The following is a 22,265-nucleotide window of genomic DNA, read 5'->3' as shown; positions in this document are numbered from 1 at the left end:
TATCATTTCAAAGCTAATTTATAATTGGATGTGTTCCACCACTGGACTGCTGTTGATTTTGGTTTTTATGTCTATGAAATGTCTTGTATGCTTTTATATATCAAAGCTGAGAACCTAAATTTGGCTGGTTTTGCTCATTTAGATAGTGCTTACAGAAGAATAGCTTTGAATAATTTTAAGTGACTTAAGTGGTGATTTAAAGAAAGAAAATTGTAGTATTATTCAACCCGTTCTTTATATCTTGTCTAATTAGGCAAACTAGCACACTGTCTAACCTGTAATTACAACTAAACAGGAAATTAATGTAGTGTCAGTGATACAATGAGACATGGTTTGTAGCACCTACCTACCTGTTAATCCTTAAGGTAAAAGAAATTTTAAGGATTTCTCAAATTCTGAATTCCAAGCTATAATGATTTTAAAGTGACTATTCCTTCTTATGAGTCTATAGCTCCATGAAATTGTTCAGATCCCAAAATATTTTGCTAAGCTTCCTTGTTAAATACCTTATGGTAAGGATACCTCTCTGAAATGTATGCTGTTTCCTTCCTTACCATTTGTGTCTACACATGGTATGTAAAAATTTCAGAGCATTAAATGTAATATAAATTTTTACTTCATGGTAAACCTGATCTTTATAAGAACAACTAGAGCAGTTCTCATCTGCCTAATTAGGCAATTAATTGTACTGTATTTCATCCTGACACTGGTCTGAATATGTATCTTTATATTTTGCTAGGTTGTAAAGGCTCCTTGAGGGTGATTCTTACCTCAAAATTTCTTGTAAAGGCTCTCTTCTTGCCTTCCACCTCATGGCCTCATCTCATCCAGCCCCCAAGGTAGTATTTTCTGTTGCTCAGTATAGGTTTTAAAAGGCAAGGACTGTATGACACTGATTCGCATAGTTACACACATCTTGTCTTTAAGTCAGAAGTTTTTAAAGAAATGGACTCTTCAATACAAGAAATTACCTTGCGGTAATGGCATGAACTTCTCAGTTTTCCCAAAAGTGATCATGGGAATTGTATTTATGATACTACTATCGTTGTGACCTTTGTGTAATAATGTGCAAGATGAATGGTGGAGTGTGGGATAACAAATGGTTGTGAACATGGTGGTCCTAATTACTCAAGGATGGAACCTGTGAACTTGGTGTTACTATAGCAATCATCTTTGTTTTCATAAATGCTGACTTTGGTTATGTTAATCTAACATAAGTAGAGGCTATCATTGGAAGAACGATTAGCAGAATGCTTGAACAATTATTCCTAGAGGTATTAACTTACTGGACACTGATCTGACATGGCTACTGTATCGCTTCATCATTCATAAATAGTTCTTACATTTCCAATTTATAAGTTCATTAAAGGCAGAGACCATGTTTTATATGTCTCTATCACTTCTATATACCTTTGTGTTTAATACCTTGGTTTCCTGTTTTTCATAGTCTGTGGTTCGTCCTTTCACTTCTTTGAAGTGAGCAACACGTAATGAGAGAAGCAAGAAGCAAATATTTAGCAGTATGCTTAGACTTCTAAGCCAGTGTCTTAGCCTTTTCATGATTTACTGCTAACAGTCAACTGTCAAAGAGATCTGTGTGCTATAATGATCAAAGCAAAGATCTTACTCAAGATAAACTGTAGACTTTCTCTTATGAGTCCCAGAAAAGGAATGGTCAGACTCTTTACTGTTTAATTACATACTTCCAGATGAGAACGCTCAGTGGCTTAAGCTGTACCTTTTGGTTTCCTTACAGAGAGATTTGCTTGACTCCTTACGAGTCTGTTTAGGCTTTTAAATGGGAAGGAGAAGCGTATTTCTAAGTGAGAAGAGGCCTGGAATCTCATGCTAGCCAGGTGTTGTGCAGGAAGGTTTTAGGAGAAGCAGTTCATAGGAAGATGATCCAAAAGGAAAATACCCTCCAGAAGAACACACCATGGCAAAGAGATGTCTAACTTTGGTGAGGTTTTATTTTTCTTTATGTCCTTGTATGCCCTTGGTCAGTTTTAGTGTCGCTTCACTGTGAGTGGAGCCATTAGCAACTCCTCGTGTGTGCCAGTCTCCCTGCCAGCCTCTTTGCTATTTTAGTGGTCTTAATAGTTGGCCAAGAGACAACCTTAGTAATGCTGTTCTTGGGGGAAAGGGATGGTCAACAGTATGAACACTTTATAGGTACTGTATGTGAGCTGTTCTCTTTGGTCCTTGCCACTGTCCCTCCCTGCTAGGAAGCAAAGAGCTAATGGTTTCAGTTCTTCATATAATTTTACAAACTGTTTTTGTCCCTAAAGCCTATGAAAATTTAGGGTTTAAAGTCATTTCATAAAGTTAAAACCAAGACAAAATTACTTTTGAATAATCTTTGAGTAGGTGCTTCATTGAAAATTTATCTTAAGTCCAATAAATATACCTTGAGTAGAATAGAGACTTGAGTTGGTACAGTTGAAATTTTTTTTTTCAGTTTTCCAAATGCCGTATCAAATTTTTAAACTACCTTTTTGATGTAAGGACACCCTTTTGAAAAAGCAGCCATTTGGAAATCCATCCTTAGACCTCTAATTTTCAAGTGTCTAGTAGATACACCAAAGCATAGTATGTCCTACGCTTTGAATGCATTCTTTTCTCTAGTAAGGGGTTCTGATGTAAAGTAGAAATAAGGCCTATTTCTATAAGGTTGTTTTAAAAATAAAATGCTTGTTATTTAATTTATCATCCTCAGTGACTTAGTTCTCATGTTGTTCTGTCACCTGAATTACTGCTATAGCTTCCTTAATGTAGTTATCTACTTGTCTGTCCTCTGTATTAGGGATTCCTACAAAATGGGGATGGTCTTTGATAACCCACAAATTAAAATTTTGTGCAAGTATGTGTGTATTTGGGGGGATAGAAGGGCAGTAGTTAATCAGTCTTAGAAGTCCTTATTATAAAGTGTTAAGAGCCAATGTTCTGAATAGTATATATATGTAGATATAGGTCTTTGTGTAGATTCATAGTTTTTTATCTCTTAAAATTTGAAAACCTGCAAAACAATGCTATGTGTGAAAAGATACTTACCTAGTAGAGTGTAAAAATGTGGAGAAATAGTGGAAGCCAAATTTGGGATAATCTGTTACCTCCTGTGGGAGAAAGGAAATGGAATTTGAGGATCATCAATTATATCTGCAACATTTTCTTTTTTTTAAATATGGAAGAAGTAGTAAAAATGTTAAGCTTTGCTTAACAGGTAGGGTACACAGATTTATGGGTACTTTCAGGATATGACCTAGTAAGTTAAAAAATTGAAAGAATCCCTCCTAGTCTACTATTTGTCCATACATATAAAAAAATAGTAAAAACCAAATTTGATTGATCTTATTCTTGCTTAAAAACTATCCATGTTCAGGGCACCTGGGTGGCTCAGTTGGGCTTCTGACTCTTGGTTTCAGCTTGGGTCATGATCTCATGAGTTGGTGAGATTGAGCCCCATGTAGGGTGCCCTCTGCATGGCCCCCCATCGTGCTTGCTCTCTCAAGTAAGTAAATCTTTAAAACTAAAACTGTCTGTTTCCCATTGCCTTTGGGATAGTCTGACATACTCAGACTCATGGAAGATCCTAGCCATGGTTAACCTTTCTGGCCACATGTGTTACTTCCTTACCTATACCCTGTTGTGTTTCTGGTATGTAAGACTATAAGCAAATTTTTACAGCCTTGTGTTCTTTCACACCCTCAACTTTGAATGAGTTTCTCTGTTTGGAATGCTTATCCCTCTCCATCAAGACCCAGCTCAGTTGTCACTGTTTTTAAACCCAAGCAAGGTTAGTGGTTACCTTTTTAAGATTCACAAAGTATTTGAATGCCTTTATTTTAAGCACTTAAGTTGTTGAAATGTAGTTTTTTGTTTTTGTATTGTGCTTATTTTATATTACCTCAGTCTGTTGGGAAAGTCATTCATGTTTTATCTTGGTATTATTCAAACCTAACCTGCTGGATACCAAAAATGCAGCCTTCCTATAAGTGAATAAATGTTTTGATAGTGAAACTTTAGTAGATATTGCACTTTTCATTTTAGAAATGGATTTAAATTAACCTCTGGGTTCTGTGATTAGACTAAAAGTTGCTAGACAGGACACATAACTGCTCCTTCTAGCTTAATTTTAAGACTGCTTCACTTAGATTTCTTTCTTACATGTTTTTTCAAGAAAACAAGACTTGAGCATTACATTGTGCTTTAGTGGATAAAGTCTGTGTGGGTCCCAGTAGCTCTCTGCTTAGAATGGGTCTCCTCACTCTTGGGGTTTTTCCCCCTTTAGATTTATTAGAAGGAAAACTGGAGTGGTTAACAATCAAAGGAAATAGCTATAGGAACCCAGAACAAGCTACAACCCTCGGACTAAAATTGCATGTGTATATGCCAAGTCAGCTCTTATTATCTCCACTGCTCAGTGTGATCTCTTTTTCTTTGGATTCACGATGTAATTTCAGGGCACATGGCTGCCAACAGCTCTAGGTCACAACCATACAGCTTCTGATTTAGAGAAGGAAAAAGTGTTCCAGCTTCAGTTTGAAAAACCAGGCAGAGATGGATGGACTTGATTAGGTCAGGTCCTGGCTTGGGTTGCTTTGCAACCCTTTGAGCTAATCACAGGCCGAAGGAACAAAATTCTGTGATTAGCCCTGTCTGAGTAACAGGTGATTGTCAGCCACCGTTAACCAAACACTACAATCACAAGTTTGGAGGGAAAAACATTTTCATGAAAGTGGGGTAAGATTATGGAGTAGACAAAATGTTTCATATATATAGAACGTCTAAAATGACTTGTTACTATGCTTTCTCTCGTATTTTTTCCTTGCTAAGTTATTATTCTGTAATCTTATTTGTTTATGCTATAGGCATAATAATGTCACGAGAATTACTTGTTATCTTAGAGTTGAGGGCTGGTACATGATTTAAAAGACCTGTTTGGTTTTTTTTTTTAAGATTTTATTTATTTGATAGAGAAATCACAAGTAGGCAGAGAGGCAGGCAGAGAAAAAGAGGGAGAAGCAGGCTCCCTGCTGAGCAGAGAGCCCCATGCGGGGCTTGATCCCAAGACCCTGAGATCATGACCTGAGCCGAAGACAGAGGCTTAACCCACTGAGCCACCCAGGTGCCCCTAAAAGACCTGTTTTGATCCTTAAAATAAGTTAGGTCATTTTTTCAGTGTTGCATTTAAAGTAGATTTTATAGTACGTAAAGTAATTGGCCTAATTTTAGATCTCGGATGATTACTTCAGAGGTGTCTCGGTCATGGATAACTTGAAAAATAAGGCACTTTGAAATTATTTGAGAATAAGATTCTGAAATTATGGGAGGGAAAAGCTGAAATTAGACCTTCACTGTAGAGTAATAATGCCAGTATATAAAGGCTTAATGATTTATAAATACTGTGCCTAAAAACTTGTTATTCTATAAGAAATATTTTCTTAAATTCTTCATAATTAAAATGTAATTTTCAAATCAGTGTTGATGTATTCTAGATCAACTTTATAGATTCCTGCAGTTGTATTTAGAATGAAGTTGTTTCAAGGTCACTTGGGTATTTTGTTAGATCAACCAACAGTAGATTGGTTTTTATTTTAAAATAACAGATTTCTTTTCAGGTTTAAACAAGTACATAATTTGGGGTAGATCACTGTAAGAAACTAGGAGGTAAATCTTTGTGGAAAAAAGGGGGGGTAACTTGGAACAGGTAAGTTGTGGGGGTTTTTTGGAGGGATTTTTTGTTTGTTTTGAACCCTTATGTTCTGAAGGAAAGAGGGAATTTGACTCCATAAATTAACTTTTGGTATCTTTTTTCTGATGGGCCAGTTAAACAAAAGAACTTATTATATAAGCTCTGGAACATGGGAGAATTGTCTATTCACATCAGTTAAACTAGACTATTTAATTTTTTTTTTTTTAAGATTAATTTATTTGACAGAGATCACAAGTAGGCAGAGAGGCAGGCAGAGAGAGAGAGGAGGAAGCAGGCTCCCTGCAGAGCAGAGAGCCCGATGTAGGGCTCGATCCCAAGACCCTGAGATCATGACCTGAGCTGAAGGCAGAGGCTTTAACCCACTGAGCCACCCAGGCGTAGACTATTTAATTCTTATGTACAGTAAAATTTTTATGCCTTGAGATGGTGTTAGATTTCCATTATAATAAAAGTGGCTGATTATGGGATCCAAGTAAATTCCATATGAAAACTTACCTGGCCTATGAAAAAGTAATTTGCTTCATAATGGATAGTTCAAGTTGTAAGTACATTTCTTTTTTTTTTTTTTTTTTAAGATTTTATTTACTTACTTGACAGAGATCACAAGTAGGCAGAGAGGCAGGCAGAGAGAGGGGGGAAGCAGGCTCCCTGCTGAGCAGAGAGTCCGATTCAGGGCTCGATCCAAGGACCCTGGGATCATGACCTGAGCCAGAGGCAGAGGCTTTTTAACCCACTGAACCACCCAGGTGCCCCTACATTTCTATTTTTATTCAAAAAAGGAATAGTTTTCAAAAACTTACTGTGGTTCAGAATCATTTGATACTTTGTAAGGGTGTTTGTTTTTATTTTTAAGCCAAAACCATACATAGTTTCCTTTAACCATTTGTTTAATTTCTGGTCAAGAGTTTCTGTAATTCCTATTATCAGGATCAAAAGTGGTCAAAATGAATTTTCTCCCATTTTTACATATGCTGAACACGTGAAGGTATATTTAAAAGGCAAGCAGAAATTATCTGATCTTCCGTTATCCTGAGATTGTGAATCTTGGCATATCTGGCTGTTTTGATAATCTTAAAAGCAAAGGTGGTATGAGTTTTCAGAAGCAAGATAGAGTATATCAGAGCAACCCTCCCACCCCAGTTTTATTGAAATATAATTGACTTGTAATGTTTTTAGTTTTAGATACAACATAATGTTCTGATATTTCGTGAAATGATTACCACAAGGACAATTCTTCTGCATTGATTTTTCATTGATTTTTTTTTTTTAAATGGAGTGAAATCTAGATTGATCACTCCCGAACAATTGGTCATTTCCTAAAGTGCATTTTGACCGTATAACAGAGGCAGATACTTGCTCTCGTTATCTTCCTGCAGCATTGTGTATTCCCTTTTTTTTTTTTTTTTTTTTAGAAGCCCACTATTACCTCATGGGTCTGTCTGTAAATCCCTATAAAGATGTATATATAGGTGTATATGTATATAGATAAAGTTCCATCATCTTAAATTTTTAAACAGTGAAGAAACTATTTTCTTACTGCATTATCCATATGTGTTACATACAAGTCGTGGAAGAGCTAAGTATATGTTTGTAAATACAAGGTGAGGTGGACTTTTGGAAACTGCATGTTTTTACCATGAGCAAATTTCAGGTTCTTCCAGAGTTGTAATTTTACTCAGCATTGTCTAAAAGACATGGTTGAGTTGCAGGAATAAGATCAAACAAAAAAGAATACCTACCTAGCCCCATGAGAGATTTTTCAAGTGGAAAATGAGGTCTGTGGAGAGTGTGGTTTGGAAATAGCAGGATTTGAGATGGTAGAAACTCTGAGATGTCAAGGAAGTTCATCAGACAACATGAGTATTGAGAATATTGAGAACTGCTTTGTCTAAGTTCTTAAGCCATGAAAGTATCTGATAGAACTTTTTTGGTTTGCACAGCTTTTGTTGGTGTAACAAAAATTTTCATATTTATACCTGCTGTGTCCCAGGATCTGGACTGGCTACTTATGCTTTCTCTCTTTTACTAGAACGTATTAATGTGAACTGATTGTATGTTCCTTAAAGAATGGGGTGAAAATAAACAGTTGACTTTCTTTGCTTGCTTATGTTTTTTATTATGGTTACATGACCCATCATTTTCTGTTTTGGTGTAGGAACTTAGTGATTTGGCCCGTGACCCTCCAGCACAATGTTCTGCAGGTCCAGTTGGGGATGATAGTAAGTAACTCTCAAGTTGATTTTAATGGCTAATTTCAAAAAAACTTGTATGTGTTTAGATAACAACAGTTTTGTTTTGTATTTCCCTAGTGTTTCATTGGCAAGCCACAATTATGGGACCTGTAAGTATTAAGAATTAAAACATTCTGCTTTTAATTAAAGGTTCAGCATTGACCGAGTTGTATTTAACTTAGTCTTATGTTTATTTTATTACATTGTAGTACTTTTTTGGAATTACCATAGTTGTACTGTTCTTGAAAGGCATAACAATTCAATGAATAGTAATTTGTTACATGTGCTATGTGTCTGTCTGTGTACTCAGGTTCTAGAATATAGCATCTCTGGCCTATCAGATACTTTTTCACTTTATCCTAGTTTTCTTTCATAGGAATGTAAAGCGTTGTCATAGAGCTTCCTTTTACTTATAGAGCCAATTAATTTAACTGGCTCTACCATGGTGTTACTCAAAGATCTTATTCCTGTTGCTGCTGAAAATCTAAGTTTTTATTGTATTATTTTGATACTTGATTCTTCCTTAGTTTTTTACAAAATTTGAATATTTTTAGGTAGAAAGTGGTATTTTGAATACAGCAAAATTCCTTTCTATCCTGGGTAGATAAGAAACTGTATATGCTGGATAATTGAATATTCAGAATTATGGATACCATCTAAGAATTTCACAGAATTAGAGCGCAGTAAAACAACCTGGGGTAAGACTGTATCTTGCACAATACTTAATATTTTTTTGACTTGGAAGGCACTTTAAGATTTCTGTTCTAAGGTATATGTATGTCTTAATCTGCACCCCTCCCTTTGGTGGTTTAATCTCAGCATAAATGTCAATAATGTTCTTGGTGAGTTAGTGATCTATAGATAGATGTCTGTCATTCTTAAAGGAGAAATGCTCTTGGAAAAGTTAGTAAGTTTTTATTCCGTAGTTCTGAGTTTGATAACTATAATCTTCATTGTGATCCCTCACTGTGTGCCAGCCATTAAGGATAGACATGGTCCCTCTCATTCTTTAGGGAACTTACCTACTGGGAGAGACAGACAGTTAAAACAGGTGTGATAACGTGGGAAGTAAGTGATACATAAATGAAGTGCTTAGTGGGAGAAATTTTATGGGAAATCCATAGCAGGAATGATTGAATTAGAGTAATTATGATGTTAGGACTTAAAGGTAAGGAGATTGTGAATCATAGTTAAACTTGGTGTAGTGTTAGTGGGGGATATTTGGGATATTTAGCTTCTTAATTTGAAATCTGCCTATATTCTAATTTAAGAAACTATTCAAAGTCAGAATTGTTCATTTCCAATTGTTTCAAGGCCTGTTTTTACTGTTGTAAATCTTACTTTGCTTTAAAAATGCTTCCTTTTATTTGGTAACAATTGTGATTTATCTTTTTTAAATACACATAGTTAACTCAGTGTGACTTTTAACCAATTTGGTCCTCAGAACATTTTAAATGTTGGCTAACTTCACATAAAAAGCCAGACTAGACCTTCATTCCACAGCAGTAATGGCTTGGGATGGAGTAGCAGCTACCTCCCTTTTTTATATGGAGCTTGTGTCTCAACACTATTTCTATCCACTCATTTTGCCTACCTTTTAGGCACTTGCATTTGTAATTTCTAGAATTTTCTCATTATAGATAACCCATTTTCAAAGCGTACGCAATAAAATATCCTAAAATTTGCACCAAATAAAAGCTCATCTTTGATCCAGATGGTGCTTTAAAATGACCTCATTATTAAAATTAGTTGTAAGGATTAATAAAGCACTAAAGTGTCTGCTTTCGGCTCAGGTCTTGATCCCAGGGTCCTGGGAATGAGTCCCACATCAGCTCCTTGTTCCTCAGGGAGCCTGCTTCTCCCTCTGCCTGCTATTCCCCTTGCTTACGTGTGCTCTGTTTGAGAAGTAAATAAATACAAATCTTATAAAAAGTAAATATTCCCTGATTAACAAAAGCAAAAACTATATTTAAGTAAGCACGTTTAGATGCCAGTTTGCGAATAGTTAATAGTTATCCTTGTAGAGTCAGTCATCAATGAAATAAATCATTCTTAGTTTGGCTTTTGATTGCATTTTGTGATAAAACATTACAGTTTGATTACATCACTAATTGCTTTATTTTGTTAGTATGTGACGTGAGCTAAAACATAAGGCCATTGGTCGTATAACAATCCATATATTTGCAGATTTGCTGAAAGAATAAATGGTGACAAAAGTACTTTTGCTTTGGAGTACTTCTTAGGTCAGTAAGAGTGATTGGCAGTGCCACATAAGTAAAGGTTCCTGACTAAGGACTGGAACATCTAATTTAAGTTTTGTACAGAGTCAACTATTGGATTTTAGCATTTTGTAGTCTCGAAATGTTCCCGATCATTAAATTTATGAGGCAGAATGCTTCTTTCTAATAACTGTTTGAACTGGCTTATTCTTTCCGAAGGTAGGGTACTTTGGAAGCACAAATACTAATAAAAATTAAACCTTCGAAGGAATTGACAGAGCACTGCTGGCTGTGGGGTTTTTAAACTGGTGGTTTTTAAGTTTTTGGTTTTTTGTCTTAAGGGCAGTTCCCACTTACAATTGATGCAGTTAGGAGAAATTAACTCCTTATGTGATAGTTAAAACACTTGATGTTTCTTTAATTGGAAATGGAACTGGCAGAAAGATAATTTGAAGTTACTTGGAGAACCACCCTGACTTCCACCTAATCTTTGATACACCCGTGGAAGAAGGTACCATTTTTGGGTAATATAACGTAACCAGCCAGAGGAGAATCACTTGCAAAAACCATCTGGTCAAATAATTGGTTCATAGGTATTGTCTTACTGGTCCATAAGGGTTATTTTTCAACTTATTTTAAGTGTATTATGTCAGTTCCTGCAGAGGCTAATGATGTGTGAAAACTTCCCCTTTCAGTACCTTTTTAAGGAACTTTGTAGTCTAGAGGAAGAGGAAAATATAAGTTATATAAGTATGTTGGGTACTGATAACTTGTATAGAAAGATATAGAAGAAGGGCAACAAGCATATTGAACTAAATAAAGAGTAGGCTGTATTATCTTTTTAAGGATATTTAAACTTGAGATGGATGGTACAGTGTAGGTTCAGTCCTAGAGATGAAGAAGATAAGGATACAGATAAGAATATCTCAAGTGGGAGAAAAAGGAGATGTGTGAATTATTTTAAGTCCAGTAGGGAGAACATATTCAGGAGAAGAGGTGGAAGATGAGACCAACTATATTGGTGGGAAGGAGACCATAAAGCACCTTTTGTGCTTAGGAGTTTGCACTTTATCTTGAAAGCTGTGCTAGATTTCAAGCAGGAATGTAACTTGTGTTTTAGGACAACTTCAGCATTAGGGTATGGGATAAATTAGGAAAAAAAAAAAAAAACCAGAGTGAAGGCAGGAATATCAAAAGTAAGCCATTGCTATAACATAAACAAAAGATTGTAAGATCTTGAACGAAGGGAGGTAGTGGCAGGCAGTGGGCATAAAAGAGAGGAAGCTAGTTTAAGAGATTTTAAGGATCTTTAAGATTAATAACTACTTTGATCAGTGATGAGTTACTGGTTTGTGGTTTGAGTTTTGGACACAGGAGACATCTAAGGATAAATATTTATAGGCATTTGTGTATATATGTCCTGGAATTAATAACTAGAGAATTAAATTAATAACTAAAGAAAAATTCAAGATTTAACCAAAATAAGTATGAGTCAGGAGATAGAAGCAAAAGATGGATCTGGGGGAATACCAAGACTTAATGATTGCCCTGGGGGAGGAATACTGACACCGAGAAGGAATGACTTTGGACTGATTGGAGTTAAAACCAGTAGAAGGTGTCTAAAGAGATCCGGTATAAATTGTGGATTTCTAAGACTTGGGTGAGGTTACAGATTAAAGTATTCTTCTTTGTTTTTCTTTTGTTGTTTTCTGTTTGCTTTCAGTTTATACTAAATATGATAATAGAGCTTCAGTTTTTTAGACAGCATACTTTGGTTTGGTTACCTCTGGATCTTGTGGTTTTACCAGTTTTTCCTCTTTGAGTTGATGAAATTGTAGTGTTAAATTGTAACACTGAAATATTTTCATCCCTGCGTTCTTTTTTGAATAAGTGAAATGAAATTTGGCTTTCCCTAAATCTTACCATCAGATTGCCTTTATTCAGAAGCAGTCAGATACGGTCCTTCTGATTATATGAAACTTGGAATGAAAACTCAGAACTTTGGTAATTTGGTTTTATAAAAACTTTTACTGTTTAGGAGTACCCTAAATGGTTCATTATACATTGTGTAAACATTTTCCATATTAGTCTGTTTTGTAAAACTATGCCATTTGAAGCATCTATTCCCAGTTAATGTAGCTGTTAACAAAGGAATGTTATTTAATTCAGATCATATTCTGTGCTTTATTTTTTCTATACTTTTTTTTTTTTTTTTTTTTAAGATTTTATTTATTTATTTGTCAGAGAGAGAGCGAGCGAGCACAGGCAGACAGAGGCAGAGAGAGAAGCAGGCTCCCTGCCGAGCAAGGAGCCCAATGTGGGACTCGATCCCAAGATGCCGGGATCATGACCTGAGCCGAAGGCAGCCGCTTAACCAACTGAGCCACCCAGGCGTCCCAACTGAGCCACCCAGGCGTCCCATATTTTTTCTATACTTTTTATATGCTGCTTTGCAGTCTTAGTTTTTTTAATTTAAATTTTGTAGGCAATATGAAAAGACTTTGGAGTAAGAAGGACTCAAGTTGTAGTTCTTTGAACTTCATTCTTAATCAGTAAATTGACATTTTTCCTTCAAGTTGCTGGTATGCCCTGTTCATTTTTCATAATGTTTGCAACATTTTATTGCACATCTCTTCACCAGAACACTTACCCATCAGTATAAGAAATTGTTCTCTGTGTCCCTTATACATACCTGATCTGTAGAACAATTAAGGTCTTTTTTTTTTTAAGATTTTATTTATCTGTTAGAATGAGCCAGCACGAGCAGGGTGAGGGACAGAGGGAGAAAAAAGCAGGCTCTCTGATGAGCAGGGAACCCGACGCAGGGCTCTCAGGGCTCCATTCCAGCACTCTAGGATCATGACCTGAGCCAAAAAGACGCTTACCAGACTGAGCCACCCAGGCGTCCTAAGAACTGAGTTAGATTAATTCAGTTATTGTTTAACAGTTTTACAGAGGGCTGGGAATTAAATGATCTGTATTAAAGTGTTAGATCTGGAAAAGTTTACTTTCCTGACATCCAGAATGGGCATAATAAAAGGCTTATAATTAGCACTATGTACATACTGTCTGTAATGGAGAGGAGTGGATGTTGGTAATAACTGAATTACTGTAAATTTTAAAAGACATCACCAGGTGGCTTCTTTGCATATCCAGAAGCAGGTATACAGTTATTATGTTTTACCCTAAAGGTTTTAATGAGGTCACTGTCTTTTGTCATCATTCACTGATCCATATTGACCAGTGATCTTCAAAAGACCTGGGTTCCAGTCTTGGTTCTTATACCACAAATTATTCAAGTCCCATTTGTATCTAGCTGTAAAATGGGAATACAATGTTACCTTTTTCCTGGTATTGGTTAAATTAAGTGTAAAATTCTAGCAAGTTACTTATGTACTAACATTGTATAATATTTATTAAGAGAGTTCTTCATACTCAGATTATATGATCAAAACAACAAAGGAGGAAGAGTGATGTGTTATAGCTTGAAAATTTCTGTTCTCTGTTGAAGTGGGAGAGCAGTCCACATTATTTTCCAAATTTGTAATCTTGTTTATTAATTTGTTGTGGAGAATTCAGTATGGTTTTGAAAAAAAATCTTCCATTGTTTTGGGGGCGCCTGGGTGACAATAGCTTGAACATCCAGCTCTTGGTTTCAGCTCAGGTAGTGATCTCAGGGTCGTGGGATCAAGTCCTCAGTCAGGCTTCATGCTCAGCAGTCTGCTTAAGACTCTTCCCTCCCTCCTGCGCTTGCATGCGCATACACACACTCACTCTCTCTCTCTCTCTCTCTCTCTCAAAACTTCAAAAAAAAATTGTGGCTTTTTTTTTTTTTTTTAAGATTTTATTTATTTATTTGACAGACAGATCACAAGTAGGCAGGCAGGCAGAGAGAGAGGGGAGGAAGCAGGCTCCCTGCCGAGCAGAGAACCCAATGTGGGACTCGATCCCAGGACCCCGGGACCATGACCTGAGCCGAAGACAGAGGCTTTAACCCACTGAGCCACCCAGGCGCCCAAATTGTGGTTTTAAATGAGAATTTTGAGGGATGGCTGGCTGAATCAGTTGGAAGAACATGTGACTCTCGATCTCAGCGTCATGAGTTTGAGCCCCATGCTGGGTGTAGAGATGATTTAAATAAATGTTTTTAAAAATGAAGCTTTTGAGGAGCCAGTTGGGAATTAAACTTGTTAAAAACCTATCTGGGGGCGCCTGGGTAGCTTAGTCGTTAAGCGTCTGCCTTCGGCTCAGGTCACATGTTTGTGTTCCCTCTCTCACTGTGTCTCTCTCTGTCAGATAAATAAACAAAAACAAACAAAATTATTTTGTTTCTGTTTTGCTTCTCCTGTTGAAGGTAGTTACAGGTTAACCTGCAATAGCCAACATTTTGGTTTGCCAAAGTGACCAGAGTGGTGTGTTGAGGTGCAAAGCCATATATGTGTATATGGCTGTCATTATCAGAAATAAATATAAGACCTTTTTTTCAAATTCAGGTATAATATATAATACTGTATGTAGACCTTATTGCTAAGTATACTTCTCCTTTGTGAAAATAAAGATCTAGAACATTTGGTTTCTAGTTAATTTTTCAGTTCTCTGGTCACTTAAATAAAATGGGATCTAAGTAAATAAGGGTTCATTGTTCTATAAGAAATTTTGATTGTGGTGTTTTAGTAATGTGAACTGAATTATAGAATGATTTGTATTCTCTCTTGCAGCATAAACAGGTAATCTTGTTTCATGTTAAAGAAATGCTTAGAAAATAGAAATATTGCATGCATTATTTAGCATTAGTATCTTAAATATCAGAGTTAAGCAAATTTTTCTTTCCACCAGAATGACAGCCCATATCAAGGCGGTGTATTCTTTTTGACAATTCATTTTCCTACAGACTACCCCTTCAAACCACCTAAGGCAAGTATTTACCCCAAAATTCCATTAGTAAATAAGATCTGTGCAATATTTCAGAGGAGTAGAATATTGTTAAAAATCAAGGTTCTACATAAGTAAGGCTAAATTGGGGTATGTACATGTAGTGAATAGGAATAATTAAGGCTAAATATATATGTATTGAGTCGACTTAACCTTTAGTTAAGAGACCAGTTAGACCTGGGTTTGAACTTTGTAAATTTGAACTTTGTAAATGGAGATAAGAACTGACTTATCCTTAATGTTGCAGGACTCTGATACATTATGTGGAAGGTTTTTCCACTGTTTATTATGCTCATAGAGATTCGTATTATTAACCTTTGTCGTAGTAGGCTTCAAGTATTAGCTTCCTGTGCATTTGCCCATATTGTTGAAGCCTGTTCTGTGTTTGTTAGGGTTCACATGGTCGGTGTGTCAGGGGTTTGCATTTGCATATATGACAATAAATCTATCAAAACTTAGAGTTGCTTGATGCACTGAGGTGACTGGTCAACAGTTATTAAAAGCATAAGATCTTGACTTTCAGAACAGTTAACAGAAAGCAAAAGGTATATGAATTCAACAATAGAAATAAAACATTGGCACTTCAGCAATCTTTGCAATCCCATTATAGGTGCAATGTAATCGTTACTTCAGATGAAACACTTTCGCGGTCATTCAGATTTGTATTTTATGTACAGTGGAAATGCAGACTAAAACACATACTTTTGTAACTTGATACTTCTAAATGAGTTGGTCTGTAAATTTGGTCTACATTCTGAAGTTCCTTTATTTTTTAATGAATCTTGATTACCGTTCACTGTGTTCTTCTGATACTCCTGACATGGTAGAGCCAAAGTTAACCTTCAGAATATGCCATCATATCATTAAATAATAAAATTTTTGCCCCAAAGTTATATTTTCTATTTTAAGTAAAGAGAGGGAGGCCCTGGAAGATCTTGATCAGAATATACAAACCAGTTTCTGTAATTTTTAGTCTTCTTATATGTATAAAAGTAGGTTTTAGCCATTTGAGAGAGAGTGTGTGTGTGAGAGACACAGTATTGTAAGCCTTGCTCAAAAGTCTTCTGTTTCAGATTAGGATGCTTATTTTCACTTGGGAAAAATAACTAAACATTTTTACTTATTTTAGGTTGCATTTACAACAAGAATTTATCATCCAAATATTAACAGTAATGGCAGCATTTGTCTCGATATTCTAAGATCACAGTGGTCTCCTGCTTTAACTATTTCTAAAGGTAAAGTACTTTTAGAGAAACAGTCCTGAGCTCCTCTGATTTTCAAATTAAAGGAGTTTCATTGGGGCTCCTGGGTGGGTCAGTCAGTTGGGCATCTGCCTTGGGCTAGAGTTGGGGTCCTGGGATCAAGCACCATGACGGGCTTCTTGCTCATTGGGGAGCCTCCTCCTCTTGCTCCCCCTGCTTTTGTGCTCATGCTCCCTCCCTCACTGTTTCAGTCAAATAAATGAATAAAATCTTTAAAAAAATAAAGTTTCATTTTGGGGCCTACTTCCGTTTTATGCCAGTATTTTGGTAAGAGGTGGGGAAGGGAAAAAAAGTTACATCTATTTGTGCTTTTAGCAGTATTGATTAAAGACTTCGTGGGAAAAAGTTAAAATTCAAATTAGGATATAGGCATTATTTGCAAATAATAGTTAGGTTTCTTTAATAGATTTCTGTAGTATTTTTCAGTCCTAGGCCACTCACATCTCAACTCCCACTTCTGCATTTTACAAAATGATGGATCTGAAGTTGAACAGAGCTTTTAAATCTTGGTTTCCATTATAAGAAGATTCTGGTTTTGCATTCTTGTGTTTCTTACAGTATTTTTTAGGTAAAAAGGCTTTTAAGGCAACTTAGGTGGTGTGTTTAATAAATTGTTCCTACCTAGTAGTAAGCTAAAATTTAATTAGAGTCTTGGAAATGTCTCTAGAGTAATTCTGGTCTTCTACTTTTAATAAGGATCCATTAGGTGTCATCTCAAATAGGTTATCCAGTCTCCACATGAATATCCCAGATAAGAGATTGAGTGCCTTCATCTTTTCTTTATTTTGAATGACTATGGTGGCTTTTGTCACCCCCCCCCCACACACACACACACAAATGACCTACAACAAACTGCATAATGGGAAGTTTGCCTTCCAGTAAATTTTGTGTTTTGGTGTTGATGTAGCATTCCTTAGTACAAAAAATGAGGGTTTTTTACTGTTGCTAATTAGGACAGTGTTTTGGATATGTTTGTACAATGAATTTGAAATCACTCTTGGAGAAGAAAAAAAAAGTTTTGGTGAATGCTGCTGTAATTTCGAGTGTGACATAGTTTTAGATGTTTTTTCACCTTTTTGGGATACATTCCAGTTCCCTTGCAAATCAAGCTCTCAATACCACAGTACAGTACAGATACTATATAGATAGAATATCAAGAATATCTTAATACTAGGTTCCAGGTTTATCACTTTTGGGAATAAAACTCAACACTGTTTCTTTATATGTGCTCTCCTGCCTTTTGGGTTTAAAACTATATTTGCTGTAATACATTACATTAGTACTGTCTTTCATGTTAATGTTATCTTTGAAGATTTTTATAACCACTCTGAGCTTTTATATGTTAAAATTTTATAACATTTTGCAGTGTCTGGCACATAACAGGCGTACAGATTGAATTAGATACATGCTATGTGGTCCTTGCTATCTTTCCAAGTTCATATATTGAATAGGTCAAGGTAAGAACTAGAGTTGAGAAGGCTCACAGAGTTAATAGAGCTAGATCTCCACATTCATTTAATCAGTACTATTAGTTTATAAATTCAAGGAGACAAAACAGTGGAGCAGTTGGAGTTTTTGTGAAACTCCCCTGAGTGTAGGGCAGAGAATGGATTTTTCTTTTTTCTTCTTTTTAAATATTTAAGTAATTGCTGCTCTCTACATGGGGCTTGAACCCACAACCCCCAAGATGAAGAGTCACACACACTCCTGACTGAGCCATTTGGCTCCCAGAGAATGGATTTTTTCATCATGCCTAACAGCTGAGAGTAATACTGTGCAGGTGTTCTGCATGTGCTTTGCTAGATTTCCTCCCTTCATAGTACCAAGAAACTCCAGTTACTTAAATTTTAATGCCACTTTAAAAAAATGATTATTAATAAACTGATACAGCATCATTTGAATATCTGAGAACTGTTGAGTTGGGCAGAATTTTTTATAGCTAGGCAGTACTAAATTTGATCCCAACAAACTCTGTTTTTAGCATTCCTTATCTACTAGGAGTTTATCTCCTATGAAGCAAAATATCTATACAGACTTGTTTCATTGACATTAAGATATAGGCTAAAAAATCTTTTGAGGATTGAGGTTTTTTAATAATATGATTTTAAATATACTTTTATTTATCCAAATTCCCAATGCTGGGTAACATACTTTTTTTTTTTTAATTTGCAGTTCTTTTATCCATTTGTTCACTGCTATGTGATCCAAACCCAGATGACCCCCTAGTGCCAGAGATTGCACGGATCTATAAAACAGACAGAGATAAGTAAGTATATAGTAGTTTAAGGAAGTAATATAAAGAGTGATTTAATGAGCTAGGCTTACACTCTGTTGTAAGTTGTGGCAGTGCCAAGAAGATTTGATGATTTATTTCTGATAAGATAATAGTTAAAGTGTACAGTAAGGTAGTTTTTGAAATGGTTTTTTTTTTTTTTAATAGTTTTTAGTTTATGTGACAGTGAATAGCCTAAAACGTTCTATTTTTCTAACATGGTTGTTGCTTTGTCACTAAGTTTCTGGGAAGAACGCAAAAGTTTTCCTTACCCCAATTACATTTTTGAAACAAATACTGGTACTGTCATTAAAATTTATCTGAATTTCTCAAATATTTGAATTATCTTTGTGTACAACTCCACCATTATAACTTTGTTGTATGTTGTAATTAATGCTAAGTATACTTGTTCAATTAGGTACAATAGGTTAGCAAGAGAGTGGACAGAGAAATACGCTATGTTGTAGGGTAAGAGGATCTGCACTCTATGGTGCGCTTATTCATGGTACTGCCAGCACTTGAGTGCTGCATGTTTTAAGGCACTGTATTAACTAACAAAAGGTAACATGTGACAGTTTTTTGAAAATTGTACAGTTAACTGCTTGATCTCTGTTTAGTGTGAAAGTATACCCAGTAGTCATTGCTTGAGAAAATTTTTGCATGGCAAAGCAGTTACATATAGCAGTAGTAAGAAATTAAAGTTTAAGTAGTATCTTTTTCAAACTACCATGGTATTTACATTCTAAATTTGGTATATTTTAACCTTTATACCAGTACTATATGGAATGTGGTGATTTAGTTCAAATTTGGCCCAGAGATAATGATACAAGGGGAAAACACTTTTAATAAAGCCTCTAAGCATCTAAACTAAATGTTCATTACTGACAAGCATGCATTAATATCAGCTATACTTTGTGTGGCTTCGTGTATGCTAAATGAAACCTTTGTTTCAAAGTGCTGGCTTTTTGAGAGGGTGTCTTTAAATGAGGTAACCATGAATGATAGAAAGAACTTCTGTATGCCAAAGTTTAGAAAAATGATTGAACCATGTTTAGTTCTTGGTTTGAAATGAAGCTAGTTAATATTTTACAAAGTGTAAACCAGAAATACAAATCTAAAAGTTCTGTTGTGCCCTTTGATGTATATTTCTTAGAGTTCTCACTATAATTTTTGGTAAGTACCCTATGGCATGGATGTAATACAGGGAGAAATCGATAGCATTTGTCAATATTAGTGATGTTCTTCAGTAATAAATAACCTTGCTTGTGTGTGAATTATCTGTTGATCTTTTAAACAGATGCCCCCAAATTGTACCCCTAGTGGAAATTCCCATTTATCTGGTCTTAAGTGGGGCTTGTTAGCTCCAGTCACCACCCTTTCTAAAAGTAACACATAAAAGTGTTCTAATTAACACATACATACCAGTCCCACCCACATCCTTCTTGAAAATTGCTTTTTTTCACCCTCCCCAGTGTCTAATCTTTTACCTGTGCTTAACTCTCAAAGGTATTTTCTGATATTACTCAAGCTCTAATAATTTCTCAAGGTGTAAGATTCAGATAAAATTGTTTGGTTCCAGCTTTGATGGAAATTTTTATAGATGTTCAGAATCTCTGTTGCACTCTGACATAAGTCCACGATAAACTGTAAAATATTTTTTTAATGTTAACATTTGTTGGAATGGATACTTATTACAGAATTTCTAATAGAACATTTAACTCAGTGGTACAGGAGAGAAAACTGGTTTTTTATTTTTGTTAGCCTCCCCAATCTCAGTGCCACCTTATTGTGTCTATTAAAATATTTTCAGTGTATTGGAACATTGTACTAGAAGCATAAGGCTTCCATTTCCCACATTGCCTTTTTTTCCTAGTTGGCTTAATTCTAATCATAACCATGAGAGATGACTCCATGATGAGTCTAGAGGTAAAACAGAAATCTTTCCTTATAAGTATTAAGAATTCTTTAACTTTTTAAGTAACATCTTCTTTATTTACAGGTACAACAGAATATCTCGGGAATGGACTCAGAAGTATGCCATGTGATGCTACCTTAAAGTCAGAATAACCTGCATTATAGCTGGAATAAACTTTAAATTACTGTTCCTTTTTTGATTTTTCTTATCCGGCTGCTCCCCTATCAGACCTCATCTTTTTTAATTTTATTTTTTGTTTACCTCCCTCCATTCATTCACATGCTCATCTGAGAAGACTTAAGTTCTTCCAGCTTTGGACAATAACTGCTTTTAGAAACTGTAAAGTAGTTACAAGAGAACAGTTGCCCAAGATTCAGAATTTTTTTAAAAATGGAGCATGTGTATTATGTGGCCAATGTCTTCACTCTAACTTGGTTATGAGACTAAAACCATTCCTCACTGCTCTAACATGCTGAAGAAATCATCTGAGGGGGAGGGAGATGGATGCTCAGTTGTCACATCAAAGGAAGCAGCATTATTCTAGCATCCAGTCTTTTTTTAAGCCTTCCACTGTTAGAGATTTGAGGTTACATGATATACTTTATGCTCATAACTGATGTGGCTGGAGAATTGGTATTGAATTTATAGCATCAGCAGAACAGAAAATGTGATGTATTTTATGCATGTCAATAAAGGAATGACCTGTTCTTGTTCTACAGAGAATGGAAATTGGAAGTCAAACACCCTTTGTATTCCAAAATAGGGTCTCAAACATTTTGTAATTCTCATTTAAATTGTTAGGAGGCTTGGAGCTATTAGTTAATCTATCTTCCAATACACTGTTTAATATAGCACTGAATAAATGATGCAAGTTGTCAATGGATGAGTGATCAACTAATAGCTCTGCTAGTAATTGATTTATTTTTCTTCAATAAAGTTGCATAAACCAATGAGTTAGCTGCCTGAATTAATCAGTATGGGAAACAATCTTTTGTAAATGCAAAGCTGTTTTTGTATATACTGTTGGGATTTGCTTCATTGTTTGACATCAAATGATGATGTAAAGTTCAAAAGAGTGAATATTTTGCCATGTTCAGTTAAAAGTGCACAGTCTGTTACAGGTTGACACATTGATTGACCTGATTTATGCAGAATTAATAAGCTATTCGGATAGTGTAGCTTTAGTATGCTGCACATGATACTGGCAGCCCTGGAGTTCATAGATGGACTTGGGACCCAGCAGTTTTGAAACATGTATGTGGAGTTTGAGAAATTTATTTTCCAGGTGCAACCCCCATCTAACTAAATTTTTTTCTTCACCTTGTACACTTGACAGCTGAAAAAAACATAACATGGGAGTAATAATGGGTCAAAATTTACAAAATAAAGTACTGTTTTGGTGTGGGAGTTGTCATGAGGCTGTGTTGAAGTGACTTAACTATGTGGGATATTGAATATCCATTGAAATGGATTTGTTCAGCCATTTACATTAATGAGCATTTAAATGCAACAGATATCATTTCAGGTGACTTAACATGAATGAATAAAAGTCAATGCTATTGGATTATTTTTTTGTTTGACAAGTGCTATCTGTGCCACTAATTTAACTTCTGTAGTAACAAGGGCATTATCATTCTTCACCCTTCCTAATCCTGACCCTATAGTTTTACTTTTTTCCTAGTTACTTTGATTTGTCCATTGCTTTTTTAAAATCTTGTATT

At 35.5% G+C, this 22,265-nt stretch overlaps 1 protein-coding gene across 11 annotated transcripts in view; it reads left to right on the top strand.

Annotated features, from left to right (window-relative positions):
• UBE2D3 (ubiquitin conjugating enzyme E2 D3) overlaps positions 1-21,951 on the top strand; it is a 29,060-nt gene extending 7,109 nt beyond the window's left edge. For 5 of the 11 annotated variants that reach the window (XM_080796201.1, XM_080796203.1, XM_080796202.1 and 2 more), the window contains 7 exons: positions 7,869-7,932; positions 8,023-8,054; positions 15,000-15,077; positions 16,225-16,330; positions 18,530-18,623; positions 19,048-19,097; positions 20,629-21,951. In XM_080796201.1, coding sequence (XP_080652327.1) covers positions 7,869-7,932; positions 8,023-8,054; positions 15,000-15,077; positions 16,225-16,330; positions 18,530-18,623; positions 19,048-19,096 — 423 coding nt within the window. In that variant the 3' untranslated portion in view covers position 19,097; positions 20,629-21,951. Of the gene's footprint in view, positions 1-7,868; positions 7,933-8,001; positions 8,055-14,999; positions 15,078-16,224; positions 16,331-18,529; positions 18,624-19,047; positions 19,098-20,628 lie in introns of all 11 variants that reach the window. The other 6 variants (XM_080796207.1, XM_080796199.1, XM_080796206.1 and 3 more) reach the window with 2 other exon arrangements.
• Positions 21,952-22,265: the final 314 nt, after the last annotated feature.

This window comes from Martes martes (genome assembly GCF_963455335.1).
Source record: "Martes martes genome assembly, chromosome: 2".
Classification (NCBI taxonomy): domain Eukaryota; kingdom Metazoa; phylum Chordata; class Mammalia; order Carnivora; family Mustelidae; genus Martes; species Martes martes.
The sequence above is the reverse complement of the archived record's forward strand: the minus strand, read 5'-3'. Positions and strand labels throughout refer to the sequence as shown.